The sequence below is a fragment of the Boleophthalmus pectinirostris genome, unplaced genomic scaffold (assembly GCF_026225935.1).
Source record: "Boleophthalmus pectinirostris isolate CB_2022bp ecotype Guang Dong unplaced genomic scaffold, ASM2622593v1 HiC_scaffold_6, whole genome shotgun sequence".
In the NCBI taxonomy this organism is placed as follows: Eukaryota; Metazoa; Chordata; class Actinopteri; order Gobiiformes; family Gobiidae; genus Boleophthalmus; species Boleophthalmus pectinirostris.
In genome coordinates this window covers 16,456,315-16,474,198 of record NW_026571447.1, presented here as the reverse complement: position 1 = coordinate 16,474,198, position 17,884 = coordinate 16,456,315, and the positions used below count along the sequence as shown (strand labels likewise).

Sequence of the window (17,884 nt, the reverse complement as noted above, 5' to 3'; positions counted from 1 at the left end):
TATGACATCACGCTGGGGGAGTTATTCATGTATCTCTATAGCGGAACGTTCAGCAGTTTCCATGGTGATATGATGCACACATTAGCAAACTCTGTCAAAACATTATAAGATATTCTGAAAACTCAAAAAATACAAAATGGATTTAAACATTTCAGGAAGTAGCACAAATCAGCTCTCCTGTTGTAGTTCAGTCCTTTAAGGTCATATTGTATAAAAAATTATTTAGATTGGCTTTTAATGTTTTCTTCACAGTTTTTATTTTTCCTGTATTATTATTATTTGTATTATTTGTTTATTGCTCTATTGACTGTATCAGTGTATGTTCTCTAAAGCATCTTTGAGTGTCCTGAAAAGTGCTATATAAATAAAATGTATTATTATTATTAAAACAAAGCTTAGATTAAAGTCTAACTTGGATACACAGCTTCAGACAGAGCAGGATCTACAGTTAACATCACACCCCAAGGAATGTTCTTGACCTCAGCTGCAAGGTATGAATATATGGAATTTGATTTGAAATTCTTCTCTCTTTGATTCTGAAATTATAAAACGAGAACACTGTAAACAACAAATGCACTACCAAGTTCAAACAGGTTAAGAATTAAAAGCAAGCAAGACACACTCTATTGTTTAGTGCACAATGAAGACAACCTGTCCCTTCTTGTGAAATAAAGCAGGTCTTCAAAAACATGTGCAGATCTATTGTCTAAAATGTCAGCGTCTGTCCTGAGGTTTGGCATTGTACGTGTCTTAAATCAGCAGCCTGTGTTTTGTATGGAGCAGCCGTAGAGCTGTTTTCTCAGCATGGGGTCATGGTGCAAGAGGATGAAATAACATAATGCAACTTTCACCAAAGCAGCACAATATCATGTTTCTGTTGACTTTGGGTGTAAAGAGCAAATAGTTTTATGTGGAAAAAAATGCGTTTTATGGTCTGGTGTAAAGTTATTAAAGCTATAGGAAATGATAAAGCATTTTGAAGGAGTAAAAATGCACAAATGTCTAAAATCTTTAATGAGATTAATTGGAATCCAGAGTATGCAATATATAGACAGATCCAATATATAGGGCCAATTTAGATTCTTATCCCCAAATTCTGTCATTTTTTTTTGTGCAGTCTTTTCACACTTCGGAGTGTTTAAATAAAGGTTTATGTGGACTGGTTGGCCAAAATTAAATATTGTCTATGCTGCTAAGATTTAAGGTCAGTAGCCAATACACTAAAAAAGCAAATACTGGAGTAATATATAGGTTGGTCTATCTCTACTCTTCAACATAAGATACTCCTGACCAAGTCTAGATCATAATTTAGAAATGGGTCCTCATGCACTGTTCCATCACTACTCCTGAAGAACTGGTCAAATGCAAAGAGAAACTTTCTCTACTGGGAAAATATTTGTTCACTGTAGTGTGGATGCAATGATTAATCGGAAAAATTGTGACCAGTCGGTATTAAAATAACTGTAATCGTATCTTTACAATCTTTACCTGGTCTCTACAGACTCTAATCTCATAAATAATACGCTACATTTTCAAATACTCCATACATAGAAGCCCACTATATTTCAACATTTATCTAGTTTATTGTTCAAAAAATATTTTAGAATGGAAATATTTATCATTAACAAAGCCAATTTCCACCATTACCAACTAAAACTGCTGCCCTGCCTAATGTTATAGTCCTATTACTTAGTGTCTTAGTACTCGAGACCGAGACCGGCCTCGATACTGTTTTTTTTTTTTTCAGGCTTGGTCTCGTCTTGGACTTGACCGCTTTTGGACTCAATCTTGTCTGGTCTTGAGGTCTGACACTCGACGAGTGAGAAAAACATTGATATATATGTGGCAAAATAACTGTAAAATACAAATAATGATGAAAATTACAAAGATGGTCTCGATTTGGTCTGATGGGCCATGGTATCGGTCTTGTCTTATAATGTAAGTTCAATCCAGTGTAAAGTGTACATCTCATAACATTTTGCTTTAAGCTGTCATTACCAGCCCCTTTAGCCACCACACCTGCAAGCACGCCACATCTTTCACCTGTTAACATTAGCATGAAACCAGAGCAAACACCTCAGCTCTCCCCAGAGGAACAGGCCTCACTGCTTTAGATCCCATTAGCCCGGTCCCGCTCCACCCTCAGGCCAAAATGTCAGCAGCGCCATGGTAACGAGGCGAGGAGCGTGAAATTCCCTGATTAGACTTGGCTCCCAAATGAATACAGCTTTTGATTGATGATGACCCCGTGACCTCTGAGACACTCCCACTAGGAATAACTTTATATATTTACAAAAGTACAACCGTGAGAGTGAAGGAATCATGCATATCATAAGGAATAAGAAACAGTACAGTGGTGGTCCGACTGCGCTGTGGGGGGCATGAGATATGACATAAGGTCCTATACTATGCAGAATTGACTCTTGTGAGCTTTAAGCCATATTAGAATGTTGTTAACTCATCAATATTATACTTGGAGTTTGATTTTGTTTCAGTCACACATGTTTGAGTAGCCCTGTATTGATAGTCTGTCTACATCTCCAAAGCTCAGAATGCTTTGTTCCACCCTTTGATGTCATGTAGTGGTAGTTTTCAAGTTAACAGCTAATTTTTACCACTTGTTCCGTAGAGATGGGCAATTCCCAGGCTGAAATCATCCAAATGATTCTTGTGAAGGTGCATGAAGTTTAAAAACACAATGGAGCACTTCCTGTATTACCACATGACAGAGAGTTTTTCCTTTGAGAGAAGAACTCAGCCTAAATATGCAGGGTTTGTGTGTTAAACATGTGTGAATTAAACAAAACACAACTCAAGGTATGTTTTTGATGTGGAAACAAGACTGACGTAGTTTGGTTCTGGTTTAGTCCAGACTTCATGATTTTTTACCTGTTTAATCTGAGTTATGGACTTGTTTGGTATTTCAGCATCTGAATGAACCTCAGTCTAGTTGTTAGTATTGCTTCAATCAGTCTGAATCAGAATGAAGTTTAGATCTCAGCCCAAGTGTATTCTTAAAAGGCCCATAGTATACTATTTTCTGATCTGTTATAATGTTTCCTCATCAGTTGTGTTTTGTTTCATTCACATGTTTAACACACAAACCCTGTATATTTAGGCTGAGTTCTTCTCTCAAACAAAAACCACTCCACACCACCTTGCGATGTCATGTGGTAATACAGGAAGTGCTCCACTGTGTTTATCAACTCCATACATCTTCACTAGAATCATTTGGATGATTTTAGTCCTGGAATTGAACTGAATAAAAGGTAAAAGGAGCTGCTCACTTCAAAACTAACACTACACGATGTCATGATAATAAAAGATTACTCAAAAAACACAACTCTGGGTATGATTTTGAGGAGGTAGTATGGCTTAACACTCACAACAGTCAATTTTGTGTAATATAGGACCTTTAAGTAGACAGATTAGTCCAGTATTTAAGCCTCATTTTAATACATTCAATTGTGTAGAGATTTCTTGCAAAAGTTGGAAGTACATATCGACAGCAGTGTTTAAAAATACTTTGACACATAGTATAATATCATTTTCTGGTGGGCCTCATAAGATTTCCTTTAGCACAAATAGCCCTCAGTCTGTACAGTTGGCCTTTGCTTAGACATGATTGAGAGGACAAAAGTACTAGTGTGTCCATGCCAGCGTGTTCAGAGCTGCTCCTCCATGTGATTTGTAGGACGATATGTAAGGCACTCACAGTACAAGGAAGTCTGACCCTGTCCAGTGTGCGTACAAATCTACACTATATGCTCTTCAAGGACAAGGGAATACTTTAGTGTCTGAATGTGAATAAGTAGTTAGCTAGTTTTTGTTTTTTCAGTTTGATCATAATGGCTTGAGGTTAATGTGTATAAATGTTTGGGGCATTTTGTGAAAGATCAAAATCTATTTAAATCAAAATACACTTAAAAACTCAAACTCAAGTAACTTTGATATTTAAGTGAAGACATTTTTTTTTTTTTTGTTAAATGTAAAGGTACAATATTATGCAAAATTGAGTCTAGTGACCTTTAAACTATTTTACAATGCTGTTACCATCTCAAGAGTTGTATTTTGTTTCATTCACACATGTAATCCTTTGTTAGTCTACATCTCCAAAGCTCAAAATGTTCTATTCCACCTTGTGATGTCACATAATGGGCCTACTAGTACTAGTACTTTGAATGTTATTTGGAAGTAACCTTGTTTTCTTCTGTACAGGTATGAAGGACTTGACATAACTGGTCTGAAACTGCTGTCTTGTTATCTAGCTGCATCAGGACACTTGATTTGATTTGACCAACAGTGAATACATCAAAGCTTAGTTCATAAGCATGACCTATAGCCTGTATCGCAGTTCAACTTGTAACCTCTTTTCTATGAACATGAAGAACAACTTTGAACATTTCCTTTACAATTCCTTCATATAATCACATTTTCAAATCAAGAGCAACAAGAGCTAATAAATGAAATTAACATGTCTGGTACAAATACTGAGGAAGACGTCAATCTGTACACTTCTCATGTGCTGTGCAATTATAATGTGTTTTCCAGTTGAATTCTAAAATAAATAGAGTCTTTAATTAAATCCATAGTATGTAACTTTATAGTCAAATATAGACTAAAACAAAAGCATGTTTTTTCATTGTGGTTGCGTTTATTGCACTGAAAAATATGCATCCTTATTGTGAGTGGGTGGTTGTCTCGATTGAAATGTTCCTTTGGCCATAATATTCCACAGTCTGGCATAAAACACATCTATCTCCATGAAGAATGTGCCTGTGTAATTTTAAGTTTCATGGAGTCATGCAGATGACTGGCTGGCTAGCTCCAAAAAGTTACATACTGTACCTTACAACATACAAAGGAATCAATATAATATGTAGAGGTTATCTTCCTGACATGTGGCCTATAGAGAAAACAAAAATGAAAGAATACAGTTATAAAGTATGTAATCTCCACTTTCTCCAAATGTTTCAACACTCTGACCAAATCCAGACACTGCAGAGCCTGTCTAGTATAAAATATGCAGGCTCCTCTCATTATCTCACAGTGTTTCTTATGGCAGCCTGATGAAGTTAAACTCATTACAGAGCACTTGATTTGACACTAATTCTCAGTGCGTGGACGTGCAGGCTCGAGAGGTGCTGCTGGCTCGAACACACAAGAACCACACTTTATTTGGTTCTTTTTGGAGCGGTCGAAAAGGATGAAGAGAAAGAGGGAGGGATGGAAAAAGAGAGAGAGGCTCATTAGGGAGAGCCATATGGTGGAAGTTACAGCCCATTATCACAGAGCACTCAGAGTCGTGTGTTTTGTTCACAGCTTTCCACAAACTGGCTTTTCATTTGAGCATTTGACAGTCACAACAGTCTGGTAAATATGGTTTATTAAGAATCATTTCACTGTACAACTTTGTAGTAAATATGAGAGTTCAGTATCTATGAGCAGAAACAAAGGCAAGCACAAGCCATTGCTCTTCCTGTTTTAGAGATTAAACTAGATTAAAATATTGAATATAATCTATGATAAATGCAAACAATACTTGAGCAAATAGGGCTTAAAGGGCCGATATTACACTATTTTCTGATCTATGTGATGTTTTTTCCTCATCATAAACACAGCTGGAGTTGCGTTTTCACACTTATTTAACACACAAATCCTGCATAATGTATTATTAGATTTCTTCTCTCAAACAGAAACACTCTATCTTGTGATGGCATGTGATAATACAGGAAGTGATCCACTGTGTTTTTAAACTCCACACACCTTCACTAGAGTCATTTGATTAATTTCAGCCCTGAAATAGTCAATCTCTACAGAACAAAAGGTAGCTGTGGAGAATCCTTTTCTATTTGTGTAATACGGGATCTTTAACTGTTGTCTGCAATTGACCCAGAGTGCCCATTCACTTATTTTGATAACAACCACCAGGAGGGAGGATGCAGGGAGAGCATCCAGATTATGAAGAAAACATGGAGGAGTTATTTGAGGGCATTGAAACAGCATCCCCATAATGACACAGGGCCATTGTACGCATACAGATAGTGAAGTTTGTGTGTGAGATTATAGTGACAGGGCACAGGGCTGGAGGGAGTGTGGTGAGTGCAATAGAATGACAGTCTTCTGCACTGAGAATGAGCGGGGAATGATAAGAAGTGGAGATGAAAAGCATGGAGCCCTGTAGCGCATTTTAATTTCCACTGCATCCAGCCTACTCCCGGGTAATACTCAAAGACAAGCAGTACAAACAGGCTACACCACATTTTATAGCAACTTTGAATGCAAAAAGTTTTCAGAATGATGCTGCATATTTAGAAGTATGGAAGGGGCATTGAAAAATAAAATATAAACAGTTCAAAGTAAGGTATAGAATGCAAAGTTAAACATAAATATTGATGACATGATGTTTAAATGTGCATTATGTAACTGTGCACTTTTGTGGTGGGGTATTCACTAACTAAACATATCTATTTTGTATTTGTTCAGTGACATGTGTTTCTATTGCTCACAACATCTTGTAAAACTTTTTTTGTGAGCAGGCTCACCTCTCCACAGATCTGACTTAGTCTGGTGGCATCACCTACTTATCTCTAGGGAAATAGAAAAGTTGCCATATTCTAGGCAAAGCAACATCATGAAGACGAGCAGATGGTTAAGGTGACTCTCTACCAGAAAAGGTACATAGACCACCTTTAAGTATAAATAAACAATAGTACCAATTGGCCAATATCATTTGTCACATTTAAATTATTATTATTAAATTATCAAGTGTATTTGGGCACTATTTAGAAAATGAACTAGATGGAATAAACAAACAGGAATTTGTTGATTTTAAGATCTTAAGTTATGAGTGCTAGTAATTGCCAACTTGCTCTATTATGTTGCTGTAAATGAAATAAAAGGGTTTAAACAAAATATATTATGTGATTTCAATGTCAAATTGTCAACCAACTAAACTCTACTTGATTCATAACCTGCATAATCATGTGGGCTTAACCTTAATAAAAACTCCCCATATTCCCCCCCATATTCTGCTGCCCTTACCATGTGTTCTGTGCCTCTCCACAAGGATAAGATGAATGGAGAGCCCACTTCACATCCCCAGCTTATACGAGGGAGACTAGAGCCAGCTGATTTGACTGAAGACTCTCCACTTCTCAAGGCTACGCCCGCGGTGATCCTCCCTCCACCCCATCTCCACTGATCCCCCTTAGGCTCTCAGCGGGATCATGCTTCACATCACTTTGTCCTCCAGCTCCAAAAAGTTTCTGACAGGTCGTTTGGTGGACCGCACAAATCTATTCCTTCCTCTAAAATAGTCCTCCTTTCTCTGCTGTTGACTTTGGAAGTTCTGGACACAGCGGTGAAGAGCCAGAGGGACACGGGGTTCTTTGGAGACAGATTTGATGGTTCGCTCCATGAGAAAAGGGTTGGTGCATGTGTGAAGTGTGATAGATGGTGCCTTAGCAGTGAGAAAGGACTTATAAAGTGTGATTTAATACACCTTAGTCTTGGTGTTTCTTGTATTATGGCTTTAAATTATGTGTGTGTCTGCCTACAATACTATTGTATTGTTGATGTTGATTTGTTAGCACGAAATTGGACAGTACTAAACCGCAAGTGTGCTATGAATGCAACACTGTGAAATACTATTACTACTATTGAAAGACAAAGTTGAGGCAGTTTTCTGTAATGTTACGATTTGCCTTAAAAACACAGAAGAGCTTAAAAGACAGCATTCTAAAATAACTGAAAGCTTACAGAATATAAATGTTATACAAGGTAATATAATTTGGTAAAAAAGAATTCATAATAATCCAATATAAATTAAATTTCATATTAAAGGTGCATTATGTAACTTTACTGAATCTACGGCCCTTCTCTTTTGGCTTGTTTGGTGAGACTGGACCTGTGTGTGTGTGTGCGTGTGTGTGCGTGCGTGTGTGTGTGTGTGTGTGTGTGTGTGTGTGCATGTGTGTGTATGTGTGGACATGCTGTGGTGCTTATCTACAAAGTGACAGGGAAGAGCAGGGCCAGAGCGTCCAGGGTCCAAACAACTGAATCTGTCAGAAGCAGGCGCCAGGTGCAGAGATCAACATCACAACCAAGATGGACTGCAACTACCAAGAGCAAGGTGGAACATCTCAGATTCATAAAAAACTGTTCTTTCATAATAACACATGGGCCAATCTGGGAGGTTAGAACTCAGTGTTTTCTGTACATTTATGCAACAGGTTACTTGCTTTGTTGGGGCCATATTTAAATGGCTTCTTGGGGGGAGGATAGTTTCCAAAATTTTGATATTTCTTATATTCTTTATCAATGTTCATGCAACAATGTACAGTCCAAAATCTTGATAAAATAAATAAAGCTGTACAAAGCATACAACTTGTTACACAAATAAAAATGATAACAATAATAGCACCTTTTCTTATGCAAGCTTTTGGGGCCTAAGGTATCTGCACCCCTAACTTTTTTGGTGGAGGATCGGGCACCTGTTTGTCCATGGAGATTGTATCCTGGAATGTTTCCCTTTTTTGAATTCTTTATGCATCTTTGCATTTATTCAGTGTTTAATGCTAAAAATATCTTGAAGTTTTCAATACAGATCTGACCAGTCACTTGTACTGGTACTGTCACCTGCTTGTCTCCATAGAGATGTTAGTGCTTTGCTTAAAATGTTCCACAGTATAGCATTGAATGTATATATCTCTATGGAGACAAGCTGGTGGCAAACCCTACTCTCTAGAAAGTTGCTTTTAATTATTATTACATTGTGCAGATGTCAGTATGGCAATTTTCATTTTCAGCTACTACAATTTGCCAAATGTCTCTACCAGCTCTGCGTTCAATTTCACACTTCTGTCAAAGCACATGAAACAGAAAATTTCACTTGGTTTAAATATTATCTTTTTTTTTTTTTTTTTTTATCATTTGCTTGTTTTTTACTCTGGACCACGAGTCTGCAATAACAATATCTCTCTATATCTATACATGTACATTCACAGACAATAATATAGATATTTGGCATTGAGATTTGACACCCAGCGTTTTCTTATCTTAGTAGTAGTTCAGCTGCGAGATACAGACTCTAAAATTAACAGCAAGCGTGCCCTGTGTATCTGTACTGTTTTATTTGTGGGCTGTTAGTGCAGTGTGGACGCAGCTCTCAGTCAGAATACATAACAAAGCATGAAACATTGATTCAATCAGGGAGCAACAAGCAACATGAAAGAAGCAAATCAACAGCACTTCAGTCAAACAAACACCAGCCAGCGTCTTCAGAGGCTCACAGCATCTTCGTGCATGTACAAAGAGCTTGACTAGCCACTGCAAATTCTGATAATTTCTTTTCAAATGATACAAATGTTAGAGAATTTCATGTGAAGTTAGCTGCAACTCAGAGTACAACAGACTTTTGTGTTTCTTCTTGTTATATTTTTTCAGTAAAAATCTGCAGAGGTTAGAAGAGGCTACAGTGAAGTTTGATACTGAGACTTCTTGTTCTTTATTTTTCTTGAGAGGTTGGATTTTGCGCTCCAGTCATAACACAGATCATCATGAGAGATTTGGCACTTAATGGAGAAAGTATCAAATCCAACTGTCTCTGAAAATATTTGTATTTAATGACCAGGTGAGAGAGTGAATGACTGAACAAAATAGGTCCATTTCAAAATCAAAAAGCACCCTAATCCTAACAAAATAATCATGATCATGCTTGTAAGGTACAGTATGGAACTTTTTGGAAGTGGCATGTAACCTGCATAATTCCATGAAAATAGAAAGTTAAAACTATACTTTAGAACAGACTCCAAGGAAATAGTTCTATGCCTTAACTGTGGAAAATTATAGAAAAAACAAAATTTCTCTAGAAACAAGCAGAAGGGGGCCATTCTCCAGGCCAAATAAGAATCAGGATTGTGGAGATGCAAGCCAACTCAAGGAAAAGATGCATGGTTTTCTAAGTTTTTTTTTATTTAAAAAGTGTTTGAATTGAGTCTATTTTTGGGTTACAAGTTACAGATTGGAGCTTTAAATAGCATATGTTCCATCGCGGAAGTGGATTTTTTCTGCCAAAAATTGTACTCAAGTGTAACTTTACTTCAAAATAATATTACTGCTAAAATGTTTAAAGTGTCAAATATACTACTTTAATACGAGTTAAAGTTTGGTGTCTGCAAACTACTCAAAGAAGTATAGATTTTTCAAAAGAAAATGTAACTGAGTACTATCTACCTGTTTCATTCACTAGTATTTCTACACAGTTTCCGTGGTGTAAGTCTAATTTTGAGATCAGGTAAAAATTTGGAGAAAGTGGTTTGAAGGTTTGACAGCAGACCCACAGCAGTGAGTGGATTGACAGGGCCAGTGGTTGCCTGTGTGAACCCCGGGCTTGCGTCAGCTAATCTTGTGAATAATGCAAAATCATGAATAAACATCGCGCCGAGTCGCACAGTACAGAAGACCTGCCTCTTTTTTTCACTCTCCCTCCATCTTCCCGCCTTTTCTCTTTTACACAAAAACTCCTTCCTTCCCAGGCCCAATCAAACACTCCCACCATTTCCCTCTTTCTCTCTCTCTTCCTCCGTCTCTCACTTTCTCTCTCGCCTCTCGCTCCACCATCCTCTCTCTCGCTCTCTGTCTCGCTCCCCTCTCCCTCGCTCTTTCTCTTACCCCTCACTCCCTCCCTCCAATCCAATCTCTCACCTCCTCCCTCCCTCCGTCCCTCCTCTTCTCTCCCTTTCTCCCTTCTCTCCCTTCCTGTCTCTCTCTCCTCCTTTCTTTGGCCCAGTCTGACACACATTGTAGTGGACGAGCGACAGGGTAAAGAAGCCTATATGAGCTCAATGGCAGCCCTGGTAGAGTCTCAGAGCAGCACAAAGCCTGCCCACTGGGAATAGGCCCACAAAAGGCAAAGGGGGCTGTGCTCTTCTTTTGCTCGGCCGCGTCTGAAGGGTCCGGGCCGCTCCACCTCCTATAAATAATACAACAGAGCACAACAAAAAGAGGAGAGAAAAACACTGCCACCGCATCAGCCTGTGCTACAAGCTGGTCCCAACTTTTCTGTATGCCCCTGCTGCGTCCCTCTGTCGTCTAGAAACACCACTGCAAGTACAGCAGAAAACTGAAAATTAAAGGTGCTCTATGTAACTTAGGCTGGAATCTTCCACTGTACGGCATTAAACTTGTCTGCCTTCAAGGAGACTAGCAGGTGGTGCCAGCTATCAAGTTACAGGTCAGGTCAGGTTTTGCAACGTGTTTTTACCTCCACAGTTCAAAGTTGACACATACATCTTTGAAACCTTTGTCATTTTAATATAACGTTTATACTTATAACTTTTTTAAACACACAAATAGAAAAAAACATGTCTCTTATATTATGATGTTTGTTCTAGTCTTAGCCAATATAAAAAGGGAAGCATGCATTTTAAATTTCCAGTGGCGTAACATTGGAATCTCATTGGAATCCCCTCCCTCCTCTCGTTCTGCTCTGGTCCAGTCCAGGACAAACAAACTGGTTTCATAAAAGCAAAAGCTGAGAGGACACACAGCCTCCGAGGGGTGACTTCCACTGGACACAGCTTACAGCAAATCAACACACATTTATGTGGGAGAGTTTTAGTGCAACAGCAAACACAATGTTAGAGATAGTAGTGGCAATTATAAAGGTTGTCAAAAATAAATAAATCAAAGATCACTACTAAAACTATAGTATCAAAAAACTACACTCATCTGAAAAAAATGACATGAACAGAACAAAGTTGGATTTTTAAATAGTTTCAAATGTTATGTCAAGATATAGTTTTATTATTGTAGTATGAAAATGTGGATCTACTTATATCTACTTTTTAAATTTTCTGTGATTTAATTCTAAAAGTAGCACATTTCCTTTAGTTATTGAAAATACAATTATGAAGTAAAATACTAAAATACAGCAACTATTTATTTTACTATGAAATGTGTTAAGATTTGTAAAGTAATGTAGCATGTGCTGATTATTTGGCACAACAGATCAAACGCAACTTATAATTTGGACATTTGCAGATGAAAAGTGCCATGTTTTTGCACCTGTCACTCATTATGTGTCTAATCTTCAGAGCGCAGTGCAGTGTGTATCCGGAGTCCATCATTAGACTCACCATTATCTCCCTGCCTGACCTCTGACCCTCTTATTACATGCAAATAGGCCTGCTTTATGTGCACCTCAAACTAGACCCCCACTCACAGAGAAAGGGGTGCTCTGGCTCCGCACTCAAAGACATCTCTCCATCCATCTCCCATTCTGTGTGTCAATGCAGACCGCGGATCTCATGATGTCAGCATTCAAAGCAGGCCATGCAGGAGGATTGGAAGCAAATAATTAAGAGAGTTTGTACCAAAGACTTCAAAACATATAGTTAATGGAGCAGGGTTTTCTCTTGAATGGGCCCAAAGAGGCACTAGGCGTTTGACAAATTTGAGGCTGCAGTGATTTCAAACAAGTACTGCTGTACAGACCTATGAAGTTAGTTTGAGTAGTAGAGCTAATGTTGACAATGGATTATTGTATTGGTTCCAGATGCCAGAGATACAAATTCAGACAGAAATGAACTACTTAAAATCAATAATTCATTTCCATACCTAATTTCACATTTAGTATCAATTAAGTAAAATTAGTTATTAGTAAAGAAAAAAATAATAATTTTCCATCTCTAACATAAGTCCACAGAATATACACGGCTGGATATACACGGTCAAAAGTTTTAGAACACCACACTTTTTCCAGGGTTTTTTACTGTTTACTGTTTACTTTGTTGACTAAAACATATTCTAAACTTCTGATTCATGAAAGTGTCCGCCTTTGGCAGATATAACAGCTGAACACATTCGTGGCTCGTTCTTTTTACAACAGAAATCAATTATTCTTCAGAAATTCTTCCCAAGTCTGTTGCAGAGGTTCCCATAAATGTGTTGCACTTGTAGGATGCTTGGCTTTCACTCTTCTGTCCAATTCATCCCAAAACCAACTCAATGGGGTTTAAGTCTGGAGGCTGTGCTGGCCACTCTGTGTTTTCAAGCTTAACATCTTGTTCTTTTTTCCTGAGCTAGTTTTGGCAGAGCTTGGACTTGTGTTTTATTATCTTTTATCTTTTTTTAACCTCTGGCTGTTCAGTACCTACCTTTGTACAATTTCAAGCTGTTCATTGGACTTGCACGACTTAAACTGCAATAAATAACTGAAAAAACGAGGGTGTTCTAAAACGTCTGACTGGTAGTGTATATGGTCTATTTAAAGCTGTATAATGGTAATTGATCACATTTTTACATATTGCAAAGCACTTTACATCAGTTCAGTCACCCATTCACACACACATTCGTACACCAGTGTATGCAAACACTGCAGCATTTATCTGCTGAAGCTGGAATCACACTGCCAACCTGTGGGTCAGTGAATCTGACCACTCAAACAATGATGTTTATGTTGAGAATGAGCTTTGAACCGCCAACCTTTAGATCAATGGACAAACACTGCCAATTGAGCTACTGTCGCCCCATATGATTAATACATCAGATAAAAATTGATACAGTTCCCAAAACAAACGTATACAAATATAAATCTATATTAAACAGTTCAGTTTGTTTATTTGAGTATCATGAAGTGGATCAAGTGTAAACTACAATAAACTCCACGCACTCTCATAAACTAGTATTGACACTTGATACTCGCTTAAAAACACATCAAAATAGTGTTTATAATTGTGATACTAAAACCAAAATAGAGCATCAAGACTACTATAGAAAACACAAGTTCATATGTGTGATTCTTCTAGTCCTGGAGCACAGTGCATCGAGCCACTGCAAATGAAACCCTCCCTCCCTCTTACCCACTAATAAATATTGTCAGCATATTCTCAAGTCATATAAACTCATTTGACTGCAACCACATGTACCAAATTTTCCATCAAAGCATCCAGCCAGCAATTACTCTTCACATTTTATTAAAACTCAGTCAAAAAGTGCATGCATATTTACTTTGCACACAGTAGCCTTCGGATCCACCGACTATAAACAGAATCTCATTTCAGAAAACCCTTCCAAAAACCCAAACAAATCATCCAAGTTTTGAAGTCGCACCAACTCATCCAAAACACACAACATCTACTGCCAGAGTTCCAGAGTTTTCCCCCCAAAAATATACTCTTTCTTTCTGTCTGTCTGTCATCTTTTCCTCCTCCTCTCTCTCTCTTTTTCTCCTATCTCTTTGTTTACCTCATTTGAGCATGTAAAGCAGCGCTGTGGAGTTGTTGTGTTGTCACGGTAACGAGATGCATTACCTGTCAGGCGGTGGGGATGAGCAGAATTCCGCCCCCGGTCAGTGTTTGGTGCCTGAGGGGGCTTTTCCGTGACTGTTCCTCCGAGCGCACACCTGGATACTGTCTCCACTCTCCGTCTGCAGTTTGACATTTGGAACGGTGAAGATAGAAGACACTGTGAGGCAAAAAACACAAGATTATACAGTATGTCAAATGATGAAATGGAAAATATAAGAATGCGGATTTCAGAGTGAGTTGTTACAAATATAGATGGTTGTTAAATGAGCGTTTGGGGGCTTGTTTGCAGCAGTAGGAGATATTGGAGCGAGTTGCGTCATTACACTGAGATACTTGAGGTTGCACGAAAATAGTTCAGTAATAATTTGACGACAAAACATTTGCGTCTTTCAGATATTTTTGTAGCAAGAGAAAATGCACCATGGGATTGGGTATGATTGTGAATAACAGCGAAATACTTCTAGCTACAAATTGTACTCAAGTAAGAACAAAACCACTTTGAAATAATATTACTCAAGTAGATGTGAAAAGTAGTAGTCCAAGAAATTGCTCAAATATGAGTAAAAAGTATACTACTAAAGAAAGAAAAACTGTATGTGTAACTGTGTGGACATACAATCTGATGTATAATATGAAGTTAATGAATTTGGAGGGAATGGACAATATTATTTTGACATACACAGTGGAAAGAGTGACCAAAATCTTTACTCAAGTAAGAGTACTCTTAATTACTCAAGCAAATGTAACTGAATAAATGTAACTAAGTACAACCCACAACCCTGCTAACCAGTGCTATTGTACCATACTATCATAAACCAGGGTTTTGTGTATACAGACTAGAGGATCATGATGTTCTGAGCAAACTACACTTTTAGAATCTGTCCTTGAGGTTGCCCTTGAAAGCTGTCAGTTAAAAGCAGGAGGAAATACAGGCAGGTTTTCAGTGAGAATTTCTTATAGGAGCTATATCTGATGTTTTTGATCCAATGTGTGCATTTTTTCCCTCTAGTAGATATAGTGCAAAAGCATCTCTTAAGGTTTAATCACAAAGCATTTTTATTTACTACTAATACTAATACTACACGCTAAATGAATGAACTGAAGTGAACTATAACACTTTACAACTTCTTTTGAAAGCTTCTCTCTCTCCTCCACTGAGCTGCTGTATCCAAACTCTGTCCATTGTTCTTAATAAACACATGAATCCTGAGAGGACTTCATTTTGCCCTTTTCCTCTCTCTCCCCTCACTGTCGGACGCCCACACTCGCTCAAATCAAATTAAAAATGTCACCCTCCGATCCGTGCAGTAGCAGCGACCTCGGGAGTGCTATTGTCTTGTATAATTCTACTTTTGTGTTCCGTAATCTGGCCTGCTATTGTTTGGATTAATCCATAACACTGGGGAGAAAAGGGAGCACAGGCGATCGCTCAAACATACTGTTAATCTGAGCCGGGACTGGCACGCTCCACAATGACTTCATCAGAGCCCTGAACATTTAGAGTGGGATCAACTCAAACTGGAGATTATTCTTATAGGGCAAGTAAGGCTTTCTCTCTCAATAATATTAACAATTAATGGTGTGCTAGTACTAAAACATAAAAATCATGAACAAATTAGATACATTTTCAGGTAATGGTTTAAAGCTGCACACAGCTACTTTTCTGGTGGAAGGTCCGCCACTCGCTGTTCTACCTGGAAATGACAGGGCTTAAATGACAGTGCTTTGCCTGTGAGGTTCCGCAGTATGACATTAAGTGTTTCCACCTCCACAGAGATGAACATATGATGTGACCAGTAGAAGTTGATGGTTAGATCTGTGGAGAGCTGAACCTGCTCACAGTAAGAAAAGTTGAATCTTGTGCACATTAATTCTTGAGAACATCTTTAAAAAAATTTGTTTCAAACCAGATCAACATTGGACTATGACAATGTTGAAAAAGGCATTCTATTCTATTCCATTCAATTATTTTACTCTAACCCAGGGGCACCAAACCATTTTTCTTTGGCAGGCAAAAATGAATACATGCTAGCGAACCAAGGTCCAAACCTATGAATGAATTAGACCCTTCAAGGGTCAAGTTGTGGGCACCCCTGGGGTAACCTTAACATCTATTCCACTGTTACACAGAAAACTTTATTTAATGTATGAAACAATTTTTGAAAAGACTGTGTATTTGTTTGCCTATCTACACTTTATGAGGCACTGATTGAACCTGTGTAATTGAATGTTGAGGGGAGGTCCAGCAGCACGTCTGACTCAGTATGGTGCTATTTGCATAAACCGCCGCCAAATGCTCACCAAGCATTAATTAGCTACATCTTTATCTCCCGTCCAGCGCTCATTTGCATAATTTTGACATGTTCCCCCCTTCGCTCTCCTGTAAAAATACACACACACATTTACATAGATCCCATTTACTGGTGTTTATCCAATGTCGTCCTCATTTTGTGCTACTATTTTAATTCCACTTTGCTGCATTGAGTTTGATAAAGTGAAAGGGAGAAGAAAGAGACAGTTGGAGCAACGAAAGATGACAAAAATCAAAATGGAGTCATGGCTGTCTATGCTAGTGACCGCTCTCTCATTCACACACACGAGCCAACCTGCTGAGCGCTGATAACAGGATTAATAAGACTGAAAAATCCTAATCGGCGAGAATTAAAAGCGGAATATTGCTGTTAAAATTACAGTGGTGTCAGAGGCAGGTTAGCATGCGGAGCTAATGAATACAAGCTTATAGGATTGGTGATGTATGTTAGTGTAACCTGTCAAGTGATTTGAAACTGGCAAACGCTTGCTCCCGACTATAACCTCATTCTGTAGGATTAATTGAAATGTAGCAGAAAAGATTAAGCTCAGGCCTGGTACTTTCACGTGGTACTATATGAGTTCATGTAGTGAGTTATGTAATATATTTCTACCTCCATAGATACTTCAAGCTGCACTATGTGACTTCTTTGGTGGAGGGTTCATCACTTGCTTGATTTTGATGTTCCACAATATGGTACTAAATGTAATTAAATGTATTCATCTCCATGGAAACAAGCAGGTGACACCATCAGGATGAGTGACAGGTCCAATCTGTGTAGAGACGAGCCCACTCACAGTAAGAAAGCATAGTTGTCTAGATTTTTTTTTTTTCTTTGTTCACTGAGACAAAAGGGTGGCCAACTCTCCACCCAAAAAGCTCCATAATACACTTTTAAGTAGTATGGGTTGTCTTCACAATTTGAGATTGTGTTAAATTCCCTGATGCTCTGCAGAAATAATTGGAGGAACATGCATACATGAATGAATATTTTAAGTTTAAAAGTAAGCAGTTGTGTGATAATTGTTCACAACTACCCTCTTAATAATTCTACACTACCACATTAAAGACATCAAGGTACACAGCGCCCCTAGAGGCCTGAAACCAGTCTAGTTTGCAGTATCTGAATTTATCTATCATGATGTAAACAAGCCCTGAGTTGCCACTTACTGCATTTTCAATACAAAAGTTGGAAGTGCATAATATTAAAGTTAGTGAGGGGTGTTTTTTTTTTCTCTCTCTCTCTTCAGCTGACCCATAT

The 17,884-nt window shown here is 38.1% G+C and overlaps 1 protein-coding gene across 1 annotated transcript in view; it reads right to left on the bottom strand.

Annotated features, from left to right (window-relative positions):
• The window catches only part of cdk14 (cyclin-dependent kinase 14), a 241,898-nt gene that overhangs the window by 45,579 nt on the left and 178,435 nt on the right, over window positions 1-17,884 (bottom strand). The window contains exon 14 of the mRNA XM_055163590.1: window positions 14,316-14,469. Coding sequence (XP_055019565.1) covers window positions 14,354-14,469 — 116 coding nt within the window. The 3' untranslated portion in view covers window positions 14,316-14,353. The remainder of the gene's footprint in view (window positions 1-14,315; window positions 14,470-17,884) is intronic.